At 50.9% G+C, this 16,970-nt stretch overlaps 1 protein-coding gene across 1 annotated transcript; it reads right to left on the bottom strand.

Annotated features, from left to right (window-relative positions):
- Positions 1 to 8,196: 8,196 nt before the first annotated feature.
- DRC3 (dynein regulatory complex subunit 3) lies at positions 8,197 to 16,594 on the bottom strand. Its single transcript, XM_020813975.3, has 12 exons — positions 16,342 to 16,594; positions 15,704 to 15,820; positions 14,879 to 15,045; positions 14,603 to 14,749; positions 14,385 to 14,504; positions 13,764 to 13,876; positions 12,888 to 13,062; positions 11,527 to 11,658; positions 10,598 to 10,668; positions 9,329 to 9,452; positions 8,728 to 8,859; positions 8,197 to 8,514 (listed from the first exon to the last, which is right to left on the bottom strand). The coding sequence occupies exons 1-12, from the start codon at positions 16,502 to 16,504 to the stop codon at positions 8,395 to 8,397; spliced, it is 1,581 nt and encodes a 526-aa protein (XP_020669634.3). The 5' UTR covers positions 16,505 to 16,594; the 3' UTR covers positions 8,197 to 8,394.
- Positions 16,595 to 16,970: the final 376 nt, after the last annotated feature.

Genomic DNA, 16,970 nt, shown 5'->3' with positions numbered 1-16,970 from the left:
AACATCAGGGCATAAAACTGGTATTTTCTTCTGACTTCTGATTGGCTAAGTTAGCATCTCAAATCCAATGAGGAGCAGGATCCAAGGTTGGGGTACAGATAACCAATAGGTCAACTGCAGAAACGCCTGAAGTCCAATCACAACCGAGATCCAAAAGTTGGGCTACAGATGACCAATAGCAATGTAGTCCTTTTATGGCTCTTTGTCTGTAACTTATAAAACATAGGTTCACTCTTTATTCTGGGTCTCCCTCTGCTTTTAAGATGGGAGGCCCAGCTGAACTTTTGTACTTTAATAAAATTGGCTTGTTCAGCTGCCTTGTGTCTTAGCCTGTGATCCTTGCCAGAGAACTCGAACCCAGTACTGGTCTAATCTCAATTCAGATTTGGCCGGTAACAGTAGGGTAGTACAGCGCTTACAGGAAAATCCAGCAAGGGGACTCTGTGGCTGGAATCCACGGCTGCGTGTCCTCTGGACCCCGTATCTTCCACCAGAGTTGCCCTCTTTCCTCCCCGGGGCTCATTTCTACACACTCGTCCCCTAAAGCCCTGCTCTCCTGGAGGGCGGAGGAGCCAAACCGGAACAGACGTTGAGCCCCAGAGGGAAAGGAGGAAGGCAGTGCCAGGGATCACCATGCCCTGGGGGGGGGGTCGTGACCTTTAGGCATTGCTTAGGGATGCAGGTGTGGACGCCACTTATAGATGGAAAAGCTGCCAAGATTATTACAGGATATGGTAAGGAAGTGCTGGCCTGTGAGGGGAAAAGCAACCCCACAGGTGGAAGAAGCGGTTCCACAGGATGGCCCGTGGCGGAGAGGGAGGCGGAAGAGGAATCCTTTCCTCAGGTGTCACGCGGAAGGGGTGGCTTGCCCAGGGGGAGGGCCATGATTTCGCCCTTCTTGCTCTAAGCCGCCCTGGGCGCTCTGCTGAACCCCTTCCAGAAGCTGCATAACTGGTCTTTTTAGACAAAGAATAAAACCAGCTCACACACCCCCAACTTTAGTCCACGAAACAATGCCTACTCCCACCAAGTTCTACCCGGGTCACACGGGCGAGCCAGGAGGTGAGGCTGAGGAGCCTAACCCCGAGGGAGGCCCGGAAAGAGAAAACAAGAAATAGGGCCTTCTCGGCGGTGGCTCCTCGCCTGTGGAATAACTTACCTCCTGACATTCGCGGAGCTCCCTCGCTGGGCACTTTCAAGAATCTATTAAAGACCTGGATGTTTCGGCAGGCCTTCTCATAAAACTATTTTTTGATTTTCTTATCTCTTTATTGTCTTTTTTTTTTTCTCTTTTACCTGTTTTTGTATTGGTTATTTATTTTTATTGTATTTTAACGTTGCTGTAAGCCGCCTAGAGTAGTCCTCGCGACTAGATAGGCGGGATATAAATAAAATATAAATAAAATAAATAAATAAATAAATAAATAAATAAATGCGCTTCTCAATCCCAGAAGCCAGAATGTGGCCCAAGACCCTTTTGGCCCAACTGAGTCCCCACCACCCCCACCCCAAAATGAGCAGCCTAGCAAAGAGGCTTGCTCCGTGCCGGTTGCAGCCCTTCTTATTCCAGGGAGGGGGCTGCGCTGGGCTCCCTGCTCTCCTTTCTGTTGCAGGACAGGGAACCCTGCACTTGAACCCGGAACCCTGGTGGGGAAAGGCAGGAGCCTCTGAAAGGGAGGGGCCTCCCAGGAGGCGAAGAAGCCTTTGGTGGGGGAGGATTCCCTGAAGCCAATGAAGGAAGGAACCTTCACACACACACGCAGGGCAGGAGAGAGTCCTTGGGCCTGGGGGGTGGCAGGTTAGAGCGGCCACCTCTGATCTTCCAAGGGTCGGAAGGTGGGAAAAGCCCCAAAACTGGTTCTCCCTCCTGGGGGGGGGAGGTCCACTGGGCCAGGAGGATGTCCAGCCTTGGGCGGGAGGGGAGAGGAGGGGTCCCATCCCTTCCAGCTTCAAAAGAGGCAGGGAGCCTCCGCTGGGGTCTTGAGGGCGGGAGCCAGAGGGAGGGTTCCCATCCTACCAGCCCAACTGGTATCCCGGTGGGTGGTGGTCGAAAAGGCCCCCTCCCTCCGTCTTCCGTAGAGGCCAAGGAGAGCGGCTGCGGAGACAGGCACCCCTTCCTTCACCAGCCTGCCTCTGGAGCAGAGAGTGGGGGCTGGCTGGGAGAGACAGGGCCCTTTGGACTACAATGCCCAGAATCCCTCAAAGGGGGGGGTCCCAGCAGCTCTCAGTCCCTTCCCCAGCTGGACCTCGGGGTGGCCTTTCGGGGTGGGGCAGCCCAGCTGGACCCCATCTGGGCTGGGGGGGGGGGCTCGGTTCTGGAGCTTTTAGACCAGCCAGCCCCAAGGGGGGACTCGTGGCTTTTCTTTCCCCAGGGAAAATGTTTGGCCCCGGTGCCAGGCTGCATCCCCTTCCCCCACCCCATCTCCCACGGATGCCCCCCCTCCCTCCCTCCCTCCCTCTTACACACACCCCCCTTCCTGCCCGCCACATCTTTTGTGCTTCGTGCACCCCCCCCCGCCAGGAGAGTTGGGAAGCCTGCGCTCATCGCGGGGGGGGGGAGTCCCTGTTCTGTTTTCCTTACAAAACCCAGACAAGGGATTTCCTCCCCCCAGAAAACAGATGCGCCTCAGGCAGCAGAAGGTCTTGGGCCGCCCACGCAGCCTCCCCCTGTCCAGGGTTGTTGCACCCTGGAGGGGCGCCTTTTCCAGAAGATCGGGGCGGGAGGGGGGGGATGGAAGGTCCGGTGGCGGTGGGGGGCAGGGTCTCGAGAAAGATGGGGGGCAGGGTCCAAAACTACCCTGGGGGCGGCGCGCTTGGGGGACCCCATCTGCAAGGGGGCAGTTCAGGCAGCACCAGCTGGCTTCTGCTGTCCCGCTCCCTCTGTTCCCCCTCCCGCGTGCACGCGCCCCAAATCCCGGCCCCAGAGGCACCCCCCCTGCCCATGCCAGCCTCCCACGGCACACACACACACACACACACACACACACACACACACACACGCACGCACGCACGCACACGCACGCACGCGCGCCCTGCCTTTCCCTCTGGGCTCCGAAGGAGGGAAGCCGGAGGGTTTCTGGGTCTGCCCTCCGAGGAGGCTGGTTTTTGCACCCAGGGGGCTTTCCTGCCTGCCCGGGGGGGGGGCTTCTTATCCCTCGGGGTGGGAGAGGTGAGGGACCTCCCTGGTCAGAGGGGGACCAGCCCTGGCCTCCCTCCCCGAATCCCTCCACCATTTCAGCCAGAGTGGCAAAATGTGTTATTTGAGTGGTCAGCCTCCACCAGCCTTAAATATTGGAGGAACGCGACCCCCCCCCCACACACACACACTGCCGGCATCAGTTCATTGCCTTTTCTTTAGGGGGTTGGTTGTGGTTATTTTTGCTAATTTGCCTGATTTGCTCTCAACGGAAAACGAATTGCAAGGCCTCTTCATGTCCACTGCCTGGAAGCACCGGCTCTCCCGTGCCAGCCCTCCTGTTGCCCCGGGGAGTGGGCTGGCATGCGATTTTTTTTACCCCATGGTTTGAGCCAGGGGTGACCGTTCCCCCCCCTTCAGCCCCTCCCAGATGTTTTTGCCCTCAGTTCTGTCCACTGGTCAAAGATTCAGGGAGCCAATGTCCATCTGGCAGGTTGAAAAGAGATTGCAATGGCTGAGGCAAGACTTGGGGGTGCAGAGTTTGACCCGGGGGGGGGGAGTTTCCTAACTCAGCAGCTGGGACCAAAATCTTTGTCGTGAAGCCAACCTCAAAGCCACCCACCCCGGCAAAGTCGGACGACAGCCGGACCAAGTCGCTTTCGGTTTGTGGGTCTGGAGTCTCGAAAGGGAGTCGCCCTCATTCCCGGATTTACCCTTGACTCCACTGAGTCTATAAGGCAGCGGCTTGTCTTTTTTTCTCATTATTTACCCAGCATTCGATGGCACACAGACGTAGATGTTTCGGCAGCAGGGAGGGGCCGCAAAGCAATCAGCAGAGCAGGTTTTATGCCTTTTCTCAGGGCCTTTCCAAGACACGTTTGGACAGGGTGCCCTCCGAACCCTGAACCGGACAGACCTCAGGCCAAATCCAGCTTCAGGGCCCTTCTCAACTCCTTATGCTTTATGTCCTTGCTCAGACCCCAGGTCAGAAGCAGAAGGCACATGCAGACCACAATACATCCCACGGCTGGAGTCAAATCACACATTTAAGCAAACAGGTGTGTCTTCCTCTTATAATGTTGTCCCTCCGGGCACGCGGGTCTTTCCATGCTTACGACACCAGGCAGGCAAACAAACCGGAGCTGTCTCCTGGAAGCGGCTTTGCCAAACAGGGACTGGACCAAGAATCTCTCTGGATCACCAACCAGACTTTTCCCCTTCGGGAGGCTCTGTTTCTCTTCTAGCGAGGCCCTGGGGCTCCCTCTTCAACCAAAGTCCTGCCCACGGTTGGGGCCAGATTCTCTCCGCCCTGGCTTCAGCGTGACTGAGCCCTCTTCTTAGCCAGGGTCTGAACTACCGGGGTGTCTGGTGGGGAGACTCTGCAAGCTGTCCTCCCGAAAAGGGACTTTTCTAAGCTGTGCGCTCAAAGGGAAGCAGCATGGCCCGTCTCTGCTTCCTAACTGGTCTCCAGTACGGAGTCAGACAGCTTCCAGTGGTGGGTTTTGTAGGCAAAAGGGTGCTTCTCTGAGACATTCATGCAACTTGTCTTAAAGGTAACTGTGTAAAATCCTCCTGACCTGTCGGAAGCCGTGGGAGGTGCAAAGTGGCCTACAGTGGGCCATAGGAAACCACCCCCACCCCCACACACAAGGCTTTTGTGTTGCAAAATACACCCAGAATGAGACCTACAAAATCAGTGCTCCAGAGCATCACACACAGTGACAGACACAGACACAACCCCCCCCCCCCAAAAAGAGAGGCCTTCCTTGATTTGAGGCAAGCCACCAGGCCAGGTGGCCTATTCTGGTTGCTCATAGGCTGTCTCCATTTGGGAAGGGATTCTCGGCAGGTCCAAAGGAATCTAAGCTTTCCCAGCCCAACTCCACCTCCAACCCTGCGTGCCCCTTTTCGGTCTCCCTGGGGAAAGGGTCAGAAGGTGCCACAAGAAGAGAGGGGGACCTCTTCTCCCCCCCTCCCCAGCCCTGCAATGCCCCGTCTAACCAAGGTGGCCACAGAGTGGATGCTGGCTTCCTCTTGCCAAGTGGTAGGAGGGATCTAATTAAAAAGGAGGAAAACCCCCCTTTCTCTTGGGAAGGTGTCCCGAGACGCTCCGTGCTGAACAACATGGACAAGGAGACCAGAGAGCGCATTCAACACCTCGTTAAAAAGGTCCAGGGTCGGCGTGGGATGCCTTTTGTTGCAAATAGGTCACTCAGGCTCTTCCGCGACTATCGCCTGGAAAGAGGCCCACGAAAGGCAACCCCCGTATTAGAACAGAGGCCCGTGGAAGACTCTGCCCGAAGATGGCGTGCTCCTTCTCCGAGCCTGCCTCTCCTCATCCGGAAGCCTCCCAGGAAAAGATGAAACTCCACTTGGAACTCATCTAATAGAGTCGCCTTTGAGCCGGCTGGATCTCCATCCGGCCCTGCTGCTGCTCCTTGGCAACTTTCTTGAGAAGGACTGGCTCGGAGATCCGACGGAAGGATGCTCCCTCGGGCTGGGTCTCGCTCCGATTGACGGCCACTGGCTCTGGGTCCGGGTCTCAGGGGGACGGGCGAGGCCCCCTCGGGCGGGGGCCACAGGACAGCCTCCCCCAAGTTCGGATGCAGTTCCATCTTCTCCGCGATCCACACCATGATGGGGCAGGGCCTGTCCTGGGAATCTGGACCCCTCCTTTGGCCCGGCCCGGTCTCTCATCGGCTCCTCCATGTGTTCTCTCTCTTCGGAAAGGGGGGAGGTGTGCAGCGCGGCGTCCTCACTAGCTCCAGCTGGAGGCCACCTTCCCCTTTGCTGATCCAGTGGTCCATCGCTGCGGCTTCCCTTTCTTCCTCAGGAGAGGCCGGGAGAAGGGCGCACACCTCAGCTGACCTTCGATCACCGGCCGCCAGAACCTGGCACCCATGCATGCACAAGCACCAGTGGCTCTCAAAACTGAAAAGAGTAGTGAGTGTTGAGATAGCTCATTCAGCTAGATCTTCTCCTTACCCATCTGGCAGCTCTGATACCTTAAATCATGGGGGGCGGGGGGGGGGCGGAAAAGATGGACTTGGAATGGAAAACCTTCAAGATGCCTCAGGACACTGTAAAAAGGTACATTCCTGGGGAACTTTTCAATAGAACAGTTTGCCCCCCAAAACAAGTTTTGTCTCCTTACAAAATGAAGTCTCCAGGGACTCGTTTTCCCAAACTCGGGAGGAGAGAAGGCTGTGTTAACCTTGAGCCGGCTTCCTTTGGCTGCAGTACAGCAGTTTAACCACGGCCCCAGGAGATCAACTGTATAGAAGGAGGGACGGAAGGGAAAGAGAAATAATCTGGACGTGTCCATATTTGGGCATCAGAGGAAACCCAGAAGATTCTGTTGCTGGCTTGAGTCAAGCGGAGGCTTCATGAATGATAGCATATCTCCTGTACATCGATTGTGGCTTTTGGCAACTGGTCTTATTATGCATTCCTGTTTTCTGCTCTGTTTGGATTTTGGAACCGTGCCATAGAAGTATTAAAGAGCAAATGGTTATATTATACTGTGTGTGTGCTTTTTCCACCTCCTTTCCTTCTTTTGAAAGTAACACAGTTTTCTGGTTTGGTAACTAAGATTCACTCTGTGTTTCTGTTTTGTGAACTGGGACAAGCGCTTGCGTACCTGGGATCTTATGAACCTCCCACCAATGCCCAGTTCTTGACAAAGGGCAAGACTAAGGAGCCCCTTATACAACGTTCGTAAGATGTTGCCCCTTGTGATGACCTTTCAGGGTGCCTGGAATGTCCTCTTTTCTATCACTGATGGTCACAGCTTGGCCTTACCGGCTCCTGTCCTTACTGATTTCTCCCAAAGATGAAATCAGCTGGAAGGGCTTGAGAGCATGAAAGTGCAAGATGCTGAAGGATGCTTCCATGAGACCCCAGACCAGTATTCTTCTAAAATGGGTGCCTGTGCTAAAATATAAGAAATAGTTTGCCTTTCTCTGTCTCTCTGACCCTGGTGCTAGGAAAGGACCTGCTTGCTCCACTTCGAAGCTAGGCTGTGGTATATCAACCTAATTTCCTATTGAAATGTCATTGCAGAACAGCTTGCAGACAAGTTAGAGTACCCAAATCGGGGCGGGGGGGGGCTCCGTACTTAGAAAACCCATGCCCCTTTGCTGTTCCATCCTATAGAACAGCGGTCTCCAACCTTGGGCCTCCAGATGTTCTTGGACTTCAAGTCCCAGAAATCCTGGCCAGCAAAGGTGGTGGTGAAGGCTTCTGGAAGTTGTAGTCCAAGAACATCTGGAGGCCCAAGGTTGGGGACCACTGCTATAGAATGTATACTCAATAAACCTCTTGACCTACTTGTCAGTCAAGGAGGATTTTTCTGTACCTTTTGTGGTCAGAAGGCATAAAAGCGCTTTGCCCTTTTGGGTCAAGGTCTCTCGTGCCTGGGGGACCCGAGCGGTCACTCGAAATAAACAGCGCTTGTTCTCTCTTTTGAGTCTGTGTATGGTCAAATCTGCCTGCATCAGAGTGTTTTAACACTAATGAAAGACCAGATCTGGAAGAATTTAGTCTTCGCCCTGAAATCTGCAATTCTCCAAATCTTCCACCCAGGGTTTTGAGAACTAACAGGGAATTTTTTACAAAGTCAGTTCCTTGACTTGTTAAATTGTTGCAAAAAAGAATTTTAAATGGCCCAGAGTTGGCTAGCAATGCATAAAAGGAACAAGAAACCTCTTTCCTGCCCAATACTTTTGTTATTATCTGGTGATTAAAATAATTAACCCTGAAATAATTGCTGAAAAATTCATTACAGTAGGGGGCAACAAAGTAATTTTTAACAAACTATTTCCAAGCTCCGGTTTCACGGTAAGCAAAAATAAATTTCTAAGAAGCCTCCAAGGATAATCATTTGGGTGGTTCAAGACAAGAACATTTTGACCACTTCCAAGTGTCAAGAGGGGAAGAAAGAAGAGGATACCATCCGAACTCCAAATCTTCCACCCAGGGTTTTGAGAACTGTCATCTAAAATATGAACTTATCCATGCTCTGTCGGCTGATAGCTAAATAATAACCGCAAAGCACCAGGTTCAGGTCACGCTTCTCTGAATTGTCCATTTATTTTCTGATTTGGGTCATTCAATAAGTCAGGGGGAGGGAATTCCCTCCAGCAGAACACAGAGTCTCACTTCTGGGGCGGCTCTCCTTGGGGAAGGAGACCTCGGTATGGATGCCCTTCCCAGGTAGAAACACCTGGATCCAAACTTGAGTCAGCCGCCGTTCTGTGTCAAAACCCAGGGATCGGTTCCAGAATGTCCAAGTTGTCCACGTCCCCCTGGAGATGGTCGATGTATTGATTGATTTCCATGACGCGGCTTCGGTTTCTGTGGATTTCATCCTTGTGAACCTGCAAGGATTAAGACTCATGGCAGATATCCCAGGTGGGAAACAACCCCCTCTACCTAGTCTCGGTGCTTTTTGCAACCCACATAGACAACCTGGCCACGTTCCCCAAATGGATGCTTCAAAACCGAGGAGTGGCAAAGGTCTTTCATTCCTGATACCGGGTTACCCGCCGGTAAAGATTCTCTGCTGAAGGCCGGCAGGCTTGTAGGCTTACCTTCTCGATCAGGGCGGAAGCCCAGTTGTTGGCTTTCGTGATGATTTCATCTTCTCGGTTGTCGATCTTAAGGAGGTGGATATCATGGGAGGCGTTGACGGCATTGACGATGGTGTCTTTGTCTACAAAAAGCTAAGAGATGTAAAGGACGTGGATTACAGTGATGCCCTCGGAAAAACTGGTGTTGGTGTTTTCAGGTCAAATAGCCGAAAGCAATGGATCAGTTAACTTTAAAAATAACAGGTTTTTTTTTTTTTTTGCAAAGTCAGTTCCTTGACTTGTTAAATTGTTGCAAAAAAGAATTTCAAATGACCCAGAGCTGGCTAGCAATGCATGAAAGGAACAAGAAACCTCTTTCCTGCCCAATACTTTTGTTATTATCTGGTGATTAAAATAATTAACCCTGAAATAATTGCTGAAAAATTCATTACGGTAGGGAGCAACCAAGACATTTTTAACAAACTATTTCCAAGCTCCGGTTTCACGGTCAAGGAAAAATAAATTTCTAAGAAGCCCCCAAAGAGAATCATTTGGGTGGTTTCAAGACAAGAACATTTTGACCCCTTCCTAGTCTCAAGAAGGGGAAGAAAGAAGAGGATACCATCCGAACGTCATCTGGCATGTCCTCCTCAAACTCGCTCTTCACTATCTTCTCCAGCGTGTTGATGGCCGTTTCCAGGAGCTTCTCGTGATGGTGGTTCTCCAGATCCCGGCACTGGGCCATTGTGTGGTAGGAAGTTAAGAAACAAAGAACATGAATGCTCGATCCAAAGCAAAGATGTGGTCCCACAGGCGCCACACCCGTGGGTTGTTGCATTTTGAATGCAGTCCACGGCAGGAGGACCAGAAAGATGGGCCCCCAGCGGGAATCAAGAGACGGGCTCTTTCTCCGCTCCGAGGGAACAGCTACATGGGCCTTGGCTAAGCTCTTTGCCTTATTTTTCAATTCACCCAGAATTTCAAGGTAATAATAATAATCTTGGAACCGCAGAGCTGGAAGGGACCCTGTCGGTAATCGAACCCATCCCTTGTGAAGGAAGCATGGTGGGGAACTGAACTCCCAACCAGATCTAAACCACTGAGCTCCCCAGCATGCCGGTCTCTTTGCCATTCAGTCCACATACCGGGAAACAGCATGGGAAAAGGAAAAGCAAGTAAAGGGGGAATCCCGGGGGAGCCCTGCATGAGAGTACGGGTGGAGGGTTCACGGCCTCCGGGCTGGCAAAGACCCAGCATTTCACTGGTTGAGAGCAGTACTGTAGTAACAAAACCTCCCCAATGGAGTGAGCAGGGCACAAATAATTCCAACCATCGCCCCCCCCCCATCCCCGGTTGCTTCTCAGAATGGGCCTCCCGGAAAATGCAACTGCTGCTCCAGGTTATAGGCAAAACCTTCAGTGCCGCATTAAAAACAGCAACGTTTTTCAGAAAAATGTTAGCAGAAAGAAAAACGCGGGAAAACTCTGTGGTTTATAGTTCTGAGAAATGTTTCCACAACGAAAAGCCATCCAGGGATGGATCGCTGCTTAGGAATTGTCACTCTCTCTCCCTCCCACCATATTTTTTTTCCTTCTCAAGTTTCTGGGTTATTTCTAAATATATCGCTCATACTACACCCAGGTGTCAGAATTGCTGTTTCATTAATGAACACAATGTGTGTGAATAACTCCCACCTATTGCTGCCCTGTAGCTTCACCAACTCCAAACCTTACCACCGTAGATTGCCTCTTTCCTCTCGCTGGCGTGCCCCAGGCCACCCCGGGATCCAGGCTGGCTCTGTCCGTGAATGAGGAGGAGGAGACAAGATCCGCCTGCCGGGACCCCAAAATCTGCCCCCCCCCCCAGCAGCAGCAAACAGTCCAAAGGATATAGACCTTGTTCGTTTTCTATGAAGATCGACACCAAGTCGGCAATGTTCCGTTCAAAATCTTTTATGACTTCCTTTGGGAGAAAGAGAACATGAAGGGCAGGAGTTAACACAACCCCAAAATTGGGCAAACCTCAGTAAAAATGAATCTGGCCTTAAAAAAAAAAAGATGGGCAAATTTACTTTTTTAAAAATTGCTACTCTGAGAACCCTCCAGCAAGCATCTCAGTGTAAGGGAATACAGTGGTGCCCCGCATAGCGACGATAATCCGTTCCGAAAAAATCGTGGGGCAAAAAAGTCCATAGGAACGCATTAAAACACGTTTAATGCGTGCCTATGGGGAAAAAACTCACAGTTCAGCCATTTTTGCTGCCCAGTAAACGAGGAAAGGGCGTGAAAACACTGCGGGCGGCCATTTTATTTACCCGGCTGCCATTTTGGAACTGCCCATCAGCTGTTTTTAAAACATCGCAATGTGAAAATCGGTAAGCAAAACGCTTACCGATCACCGCAAAGTGATGTTTTGCCATTTAAAACATCATTATGCAACCGCTTTTGCAATCGCAAAAACTCAGTCGCTATGTGGCTTCTTCATTAAACAAATCGCTCATTATGCGGGGCGCCACTGTATTGTGGAGTGCTGTAGGATTGACCGCTTCTGTTTGAAACAAACCCTGCTAGTTCCAATGATGTATTTCCAATTTACACAGTACACAGATTTTTTATATGTGTCCTTGTGGAAGAATGTACCAAGAGTTTCCCGGGTGAGCTTCTGGAATTTGCACGCTCAGCCAGAAGGGTGGCAACTCCTGAATGCTCTGCCAGAAATAAAACCACTTGCTGTATCAGCACGGGACCCCCTTCCTCCCCTTTGTACTGGCCTTCCGAGGAAGGTCCCCCCCAAACCCAAGTCGGATGAACCTCGCCTTACCTCTAACTGGTCAACCAGCTGCATCTCCAGAGTCATCAGCGTTTCGGACAGCTTTGAGATCTCTTCGTTGTACTCCGCGAGTTTCAGCTCGGTGACCTGGGTGTCGCTAAGGCTCTGAATGACATCCAGGGCCTGCACGGACAAGCAAGGGAGGGAATGTGACCCGCCGCTGCCCGAAAGCAGAAGGCGCATTTTCTATTTCTATGAGAATGGTTTGCTGTGACCACCCGTTGCCTTGAAGGGAGACGCATCACTTGGCGCAGTTACATTTTGGACGACCATCTCCAAACCCCAGGCAGCCTGGCCGGCCATGCTGGTTGAAGGATTAGGGTAGCTGTAGTCCAAAAAAGACACTCCTCCTATCTCAGCCTGCTTCAGATAGAACATTCCTAATGCAACAAAGAGTGGGGGTGGGTAGGATTTTTTTAAAAAAATAATTCTCCTGCTTCCTTGCCCTCCTTCCTGTCACCTGCTGAGTTTCAGAAGTTAATTGTACGGCTGTTTCCCAAGGTGTCTGAGGCAGGAAACCAAGGGGTTGGTGCAGCCGACAGTCCTGCTTTTCTAACTAAGACACGATAACAACAACAGTGAAAGTGGAGGCAGTCAGAGGAGCCTCCTGCTTTGGCATAAAGACGGTTCAGTTTGTAAACTCCTCTATAAAGTTTACAAGGTAGCTGCGTAACCAGAGGTTGGGGGGTTTGATTCCCCCACGGTGCCTCTCTGGGAGAAGAGCCAGCTTGGGTGGCCTTGGGGGCAAAAGCTGCACAGGGATCATCCCAAAGTCTACGTTGGCTTGGGCATGTCGTGAGAATGGCTGATGATTGGATTCCAAAAGATCTCATGTATGGAGAATGAGTGCAGGGAAAGCACTCCAGAGGGAGAGACCACAGCTGGGATACAAGGACATCTACAAGCGGGATCTGAAGGCCGTCAGAATGGACCTCCACAGACGAGAAACCTTGACCTCTGTGTGTTCAGCCTGGAGGCATGCGGTGCATCGTGGCCTCTCCCAATTTGAAGAGACCCTTGTCCAGCAGGCCGAGGCAAAGAGGCAGTCACAAAAGCAGGGAGCTGGGCAGGGGACAGATTGTGTTTGTCTTCAGTGTGGAAGGGATGGTCACTCTCGAATTGGCCTTCTCAGCCATGCTAGACGCTGTTCCAAGTCCTCCATACAGAGCACGTTGCCATAGCCTCTTGAGACTGAAGGATGCCTAATCTAAGATCATCCCAGGGCAACCCCAGAAGAAGGGAAAGGGGAAACCACTTCTGAGTCTTCCCTACCTGGAAAACCCTGTAAAAGGGTCTCCATCGGTCAGAAGTGACTTGACAACACACTGTTATTATTATTATTACTGTTGTACCCCGCTATTCTTTTCTTCAAAGGCCCGCATGATCTTGGCGCCCTGCTCTTGGTTTTCTGCCAGGGCTTCATTGAGGCATTCATAGAAGAGCTTGACTTCTTCCTCCCGCCTCTCGTGCTGCTTCAGGCCGTACTCAAACAGGTTCTCACAAATGGCCACAAATTTAGTCTTGTACGTGAAGTCGGAGTCAAGGAAGTAACTCATTTGGTATTTGGGAAAAAGAAGGGGGAAAAGAGAGAGAGAGAGAGAGAGAGAGAGAGATTGCACCCCAGCGCTGCTTCACTTATTGGATGTTTCCTGCAAGGTTATCTTGCTGGCACTGATGACCCGGCCTGTTACCCATCTAAAAGGTCTCCGATGCCCTGGAGCTGTTGAACCTCTTGAGGAGGATGGGGTTTTAGCAAGTGGGGAGTGGCAGCTCCTGCCGTTCAGGCAATAAGTCCAGGCCCAATTCACCAACCTGGGAAAGCCCCCCCCCCTTACCTGAATTGGGTGCAACAGTGCGTGGAGGATGGAACAAATTGAGAAGTTAAATGGCTTTATGCTAGGAACTCTGTCATGGACACCAACGTGACTTAAGCTCAGCTCTGTTCTAGGGGAGAAATGGAAAACAACTAAATGGGGAAGGCAGGGCTGGATTGTCTGAACATTTGGGAAGAGGATAAGAGAGGAGTACACTCAAGTCGTTCTGCTTCCATTGCGACCCCTCTTCTGTGTCTAGTGTTGCTGGACGCCTGTCCACGTCCAACACGGTTAACAGACACCACGCTGGTCTTGCAAAGAGCCGGTCCCAGATTCTGCTCCTGGTGTCTCAGGTCTCGAAAGGGTCAAGCAGTGGATGATATAAAGACTATTTCTAAAGCCAAAAAAGGATATATTTCCACAAGATCTGGTACTCCAGGGAGGTACATCAGCTTGGAGGCTTCTGGATCTTCGGCATACATGCTGTCAAAGAGGAAGGGCCCGTTCAAATACTCCACGTAAGCAGCCTTGGAAAAGAAGCAATATCGCAGAAGGGCGAGGTTAGTGGAGGAGGGAATCTTATGACTGAAAGAGAATCCGGTTTCTATTGAGAAAAGTAATTTTATTACTAATATATTTAGTACAACTGCATGCCAGCACCCTCTCCCCAGCAACCGGCAGGCTTATTGGTCCCAGGCATTTTCAACCACTGAGGGCAGAGCTGGACTATACAGTTAACATGGCATTAGGAGGAGGGCTCTCTTAAAAGGTAAAAGACCTTTCCTTGCCTTAAGGCAAACCAGACTCTATGTGCATCTTACAGACCAGCTTGGTTTTGTTTCATGATTAATCACAGAGAGATCAACACAAGACTTATTTGCAAGCCTGGTTTCTCAGGAATGGAGATGTGGAGGAACAGCTTGTCTAGGAGAAAACGTCATCGTAGGAAGTAAGTATTTCCTTTAACTCCGACTCCCAACATTGCCTGGTTAATTCTTCCACGTTCTAGATGAATTCCACGAGGCAGAGACTTACCCTGTGGTATGCCACCTCTTTTTCAGCCGCATCCAGTTCTTCCTGCTTGGCTAAAGCCACAGCTTCCCCTTGCTTCATCTCCTCAATGGCATACTGGTATTTAATCAAGGCCATTTCTCTCTGGGGAAGGGAAGAAAAGGCTTAGACGGATCTAGGCAATGCCATTTTTAGAGCCTAGGCCAAAGAAAAAGATTACTGTGGCATCTTTACATTCTTACCATGTTGTCATCCAGCAGCCGAAAATCCAGGTACACAAGATCTGGGAGATAAGCAGCGATAAACATGGAGTATTGTTCATTGTCACATACCGGATTCCCACTGAGGTTCAACGTGCGCAGGTTTTTGAACTTCCTGAGATAGATCATCTGTGGCAGAGAGAGACAGAGAGAGATCTCCATCACCATATTTGGAAGGGGGGGATTTTACAGCCCAGTAAACATGCACAGAGCTGAAACCAGAGATTGCCAGGTTTTTTTTATTAACGGTATCCTCACATTTTCCAGATTGTGTATGTTGTTATTTCCAATGGAGAAGATCTGAAGGTATTGAAGTGTGTCCAGATTCTCGATCTTGGAAATCCTATTGTTGTACAGACTAAGGTCCTGCAACTTAATGAGGGCCTCTAAGCCTTCAATCACCTCGATATTGTTGAAAGACAAATCTACGGGAAAAATGAAAAAGACATGAACCCTAAGAAGGAAAGCACTAAACCCCTCTTAGTGCAAGACGCTTCCAATTTAGACAATCATTTTAATCATTCAGAACACGGCCAAAGAGCCCGAAAAACCCACAACAACCAGTCATTTTAATTGTATACCAGAGCTTGAAAATTTAAGCACCATATGTGCCTCCCACCAAGAAAACATGCTCTAGAACAGTGGTCCCCAACCTTGGGCCTCCAGATGTTCTTGGACTTCAACTCCCAGAAATCCTAGCCAGCAGAGGTGGTGGTGAAGGCTTCTGGGAGTTGGAGTCCAAGAACATCTGGAGGCCCAAGGTTGGGGACCACTGCTCTAGAACATTCCCAAAGGATATTTGTTGCTTCTAAAACAATAATGTTTATGCTCTTTCTCATTTCATCCTAAATTAAACAACTCAGACCTTAGAAAAGTTATTATTATTTTTGTTTTTGGACTTGGATTCCAGAATGCCTAGTCCCTGTTAGATGGAATCTTCTCCAGTGAGAAACCACTTCCAGAAGACAAATTTAAGGAGTCGTCATCGGTAGAAGCAGAATCTCCAAAAGTTTTACTCCCCTGCTCGAAGATAGAGGAGCTCTGCAGGCAGGAATGTCATAACCTTAAATGAGCCGATCTTACCTAGCCAGACCAGATTCACGAGGGACTCCAGGGCCTCTATCTTCTCAATGATGTTGTTGTCCAGCTGCAGTTTTGTCAGGTTTACAAACTGCCAAAGATTGTCGATTTTCAGGATATCTGAAACCACACAAGGAAAACGGAGAGCTGTCGGTCATGCAAGTAACCACTGGACGTGAGGAACAGATCTCGGCTGAGCCTTTAAAAATAGCACGTTTTACTGGGTTATCAGTGTTTGTGGACTGGATTTGTTTCCTCGGGGGGGGGGAATGTAATGCATGTGCCAAAAATCCAGCACAATGAAGGTTTTTATCCCGGGGTTCCCTTCCTAAACAACAATTCTATGGAAATGTTAGGTGGTTGGGCTCCACAGATGTGCCAGCCCTCGGCAGAGAGAGGGCAAATTCTCCTGATTCAGAATAAAAGGATTGAAATCAACGACAGGCTGTGGCCCTTAGATCTTTGGTTGCCTCGCTTGGATTCCTGTTATGAGCCGCCACCCCGTTCTGTTATTTCAACCCTGCCCATAATGGGGCCGGCTCAGAAATGGAGAAGCATCAGCCGCCTAAGAAAGGCAAATTCTAGGATGATTAAAGCCTGGGTCAAAAAGAGGCCTGTTCCTTTCATCTCTCAGGCCTTACTTCTAAAATCCAGCTGCAGTTCTTTGACGTCCCTGAAGTTGATCCCTTCCTTTTTGGCCAGCTGGCCGGCTTCCTCTTGAGGCCCTTGCTCCTCCACCGCTTTCTGCAGCATCTCCTCGTTGATGACGTTGGGCTCAATGCTGTCGTACAACCGGCTGGTCATCGTGAGCAGGGGGGAGGGGGAAAAAAGGCCCCCCAAGGTGTAGAAATCAGAAAAACAGCCTCGTTGCTAAGGAAGCCGTGGCCGTTGCTAAGGGAAGTCACATGATAGCAGACTCCAGGTGCCTGTAGTCACGTGACTAGGGGGGTTTCCCTCTCCTGGGAGGCGTGAGGAGGGCCGGCCGAGCAAAGAGGGGTCAACCAATGAGGAGCGGCATAAACAGCCCTTCGGGGTTGTGGTTGGTTACTCGATATCCGCCTTCTAGGCACCGTCCGCATCTATGAGCCAATAGCATGCAGCACTTTCAGGAGGCCTCGCCCAATAGAGGAGCTCCGGAGGCGGGCCCTCCCTTTGCTCTTCCTCCTTCTTTCTCGCTGTCAGACTCCTGTCAACTGGGGGTCCGGCTTGTCAATGAGAAGCGTGGCTCTCCCCCAATCAGCGCGCGGCATTGGGGGACCGCCCCCTCTTG

The sequence above is a fragment of the Pogona vitticeps genome, chromosome 13, assembly GCF_051106095.1.
Source record: "Pogona vitticeps strain Pit_001003342236 chromosome 13, PviZW2.1, whole genome shotgun sequence".
In the NCBI taxonomy this organism is placed as follows: Eukaryota; Metazoa; Chordata; class Lepidosauria; order Squamata; family Agamidae; genus Pogona; species Pogona vitticeps.
Note: the sequence above shows the minus strand (reverse complement) of the source record. Positions and strands in the feature narration are given on the sequence as shown.

What these genes read in the sequence shown, in the direction of transcription:
- DRC3 (XM_020813975.3), bottom strand. Translation starts at nt 16,504, where the DNA reads ATGACCAGCCGGTTGTACGACAGCATTGAGCCCAACGTCATCAACGAG. An exon ending in GTACCAGATCTTGTGGAAAT is followed by an intron (nt 13,063 to 13,763) that starts ATATCCTTTTTT and finishes CTCCGACTTCAC; the next exon opens with GTACAAGACTAAATTTGTGG. An exon ending in ATAGAAAACGAACAAGGTCT is followed by an intron (nt 9,453 to 10,597) that starts ATATCCTTTGGA and finishes TTCCTACCACAC; the next exon opens with AATGGCCCAGTGCCGGGATC.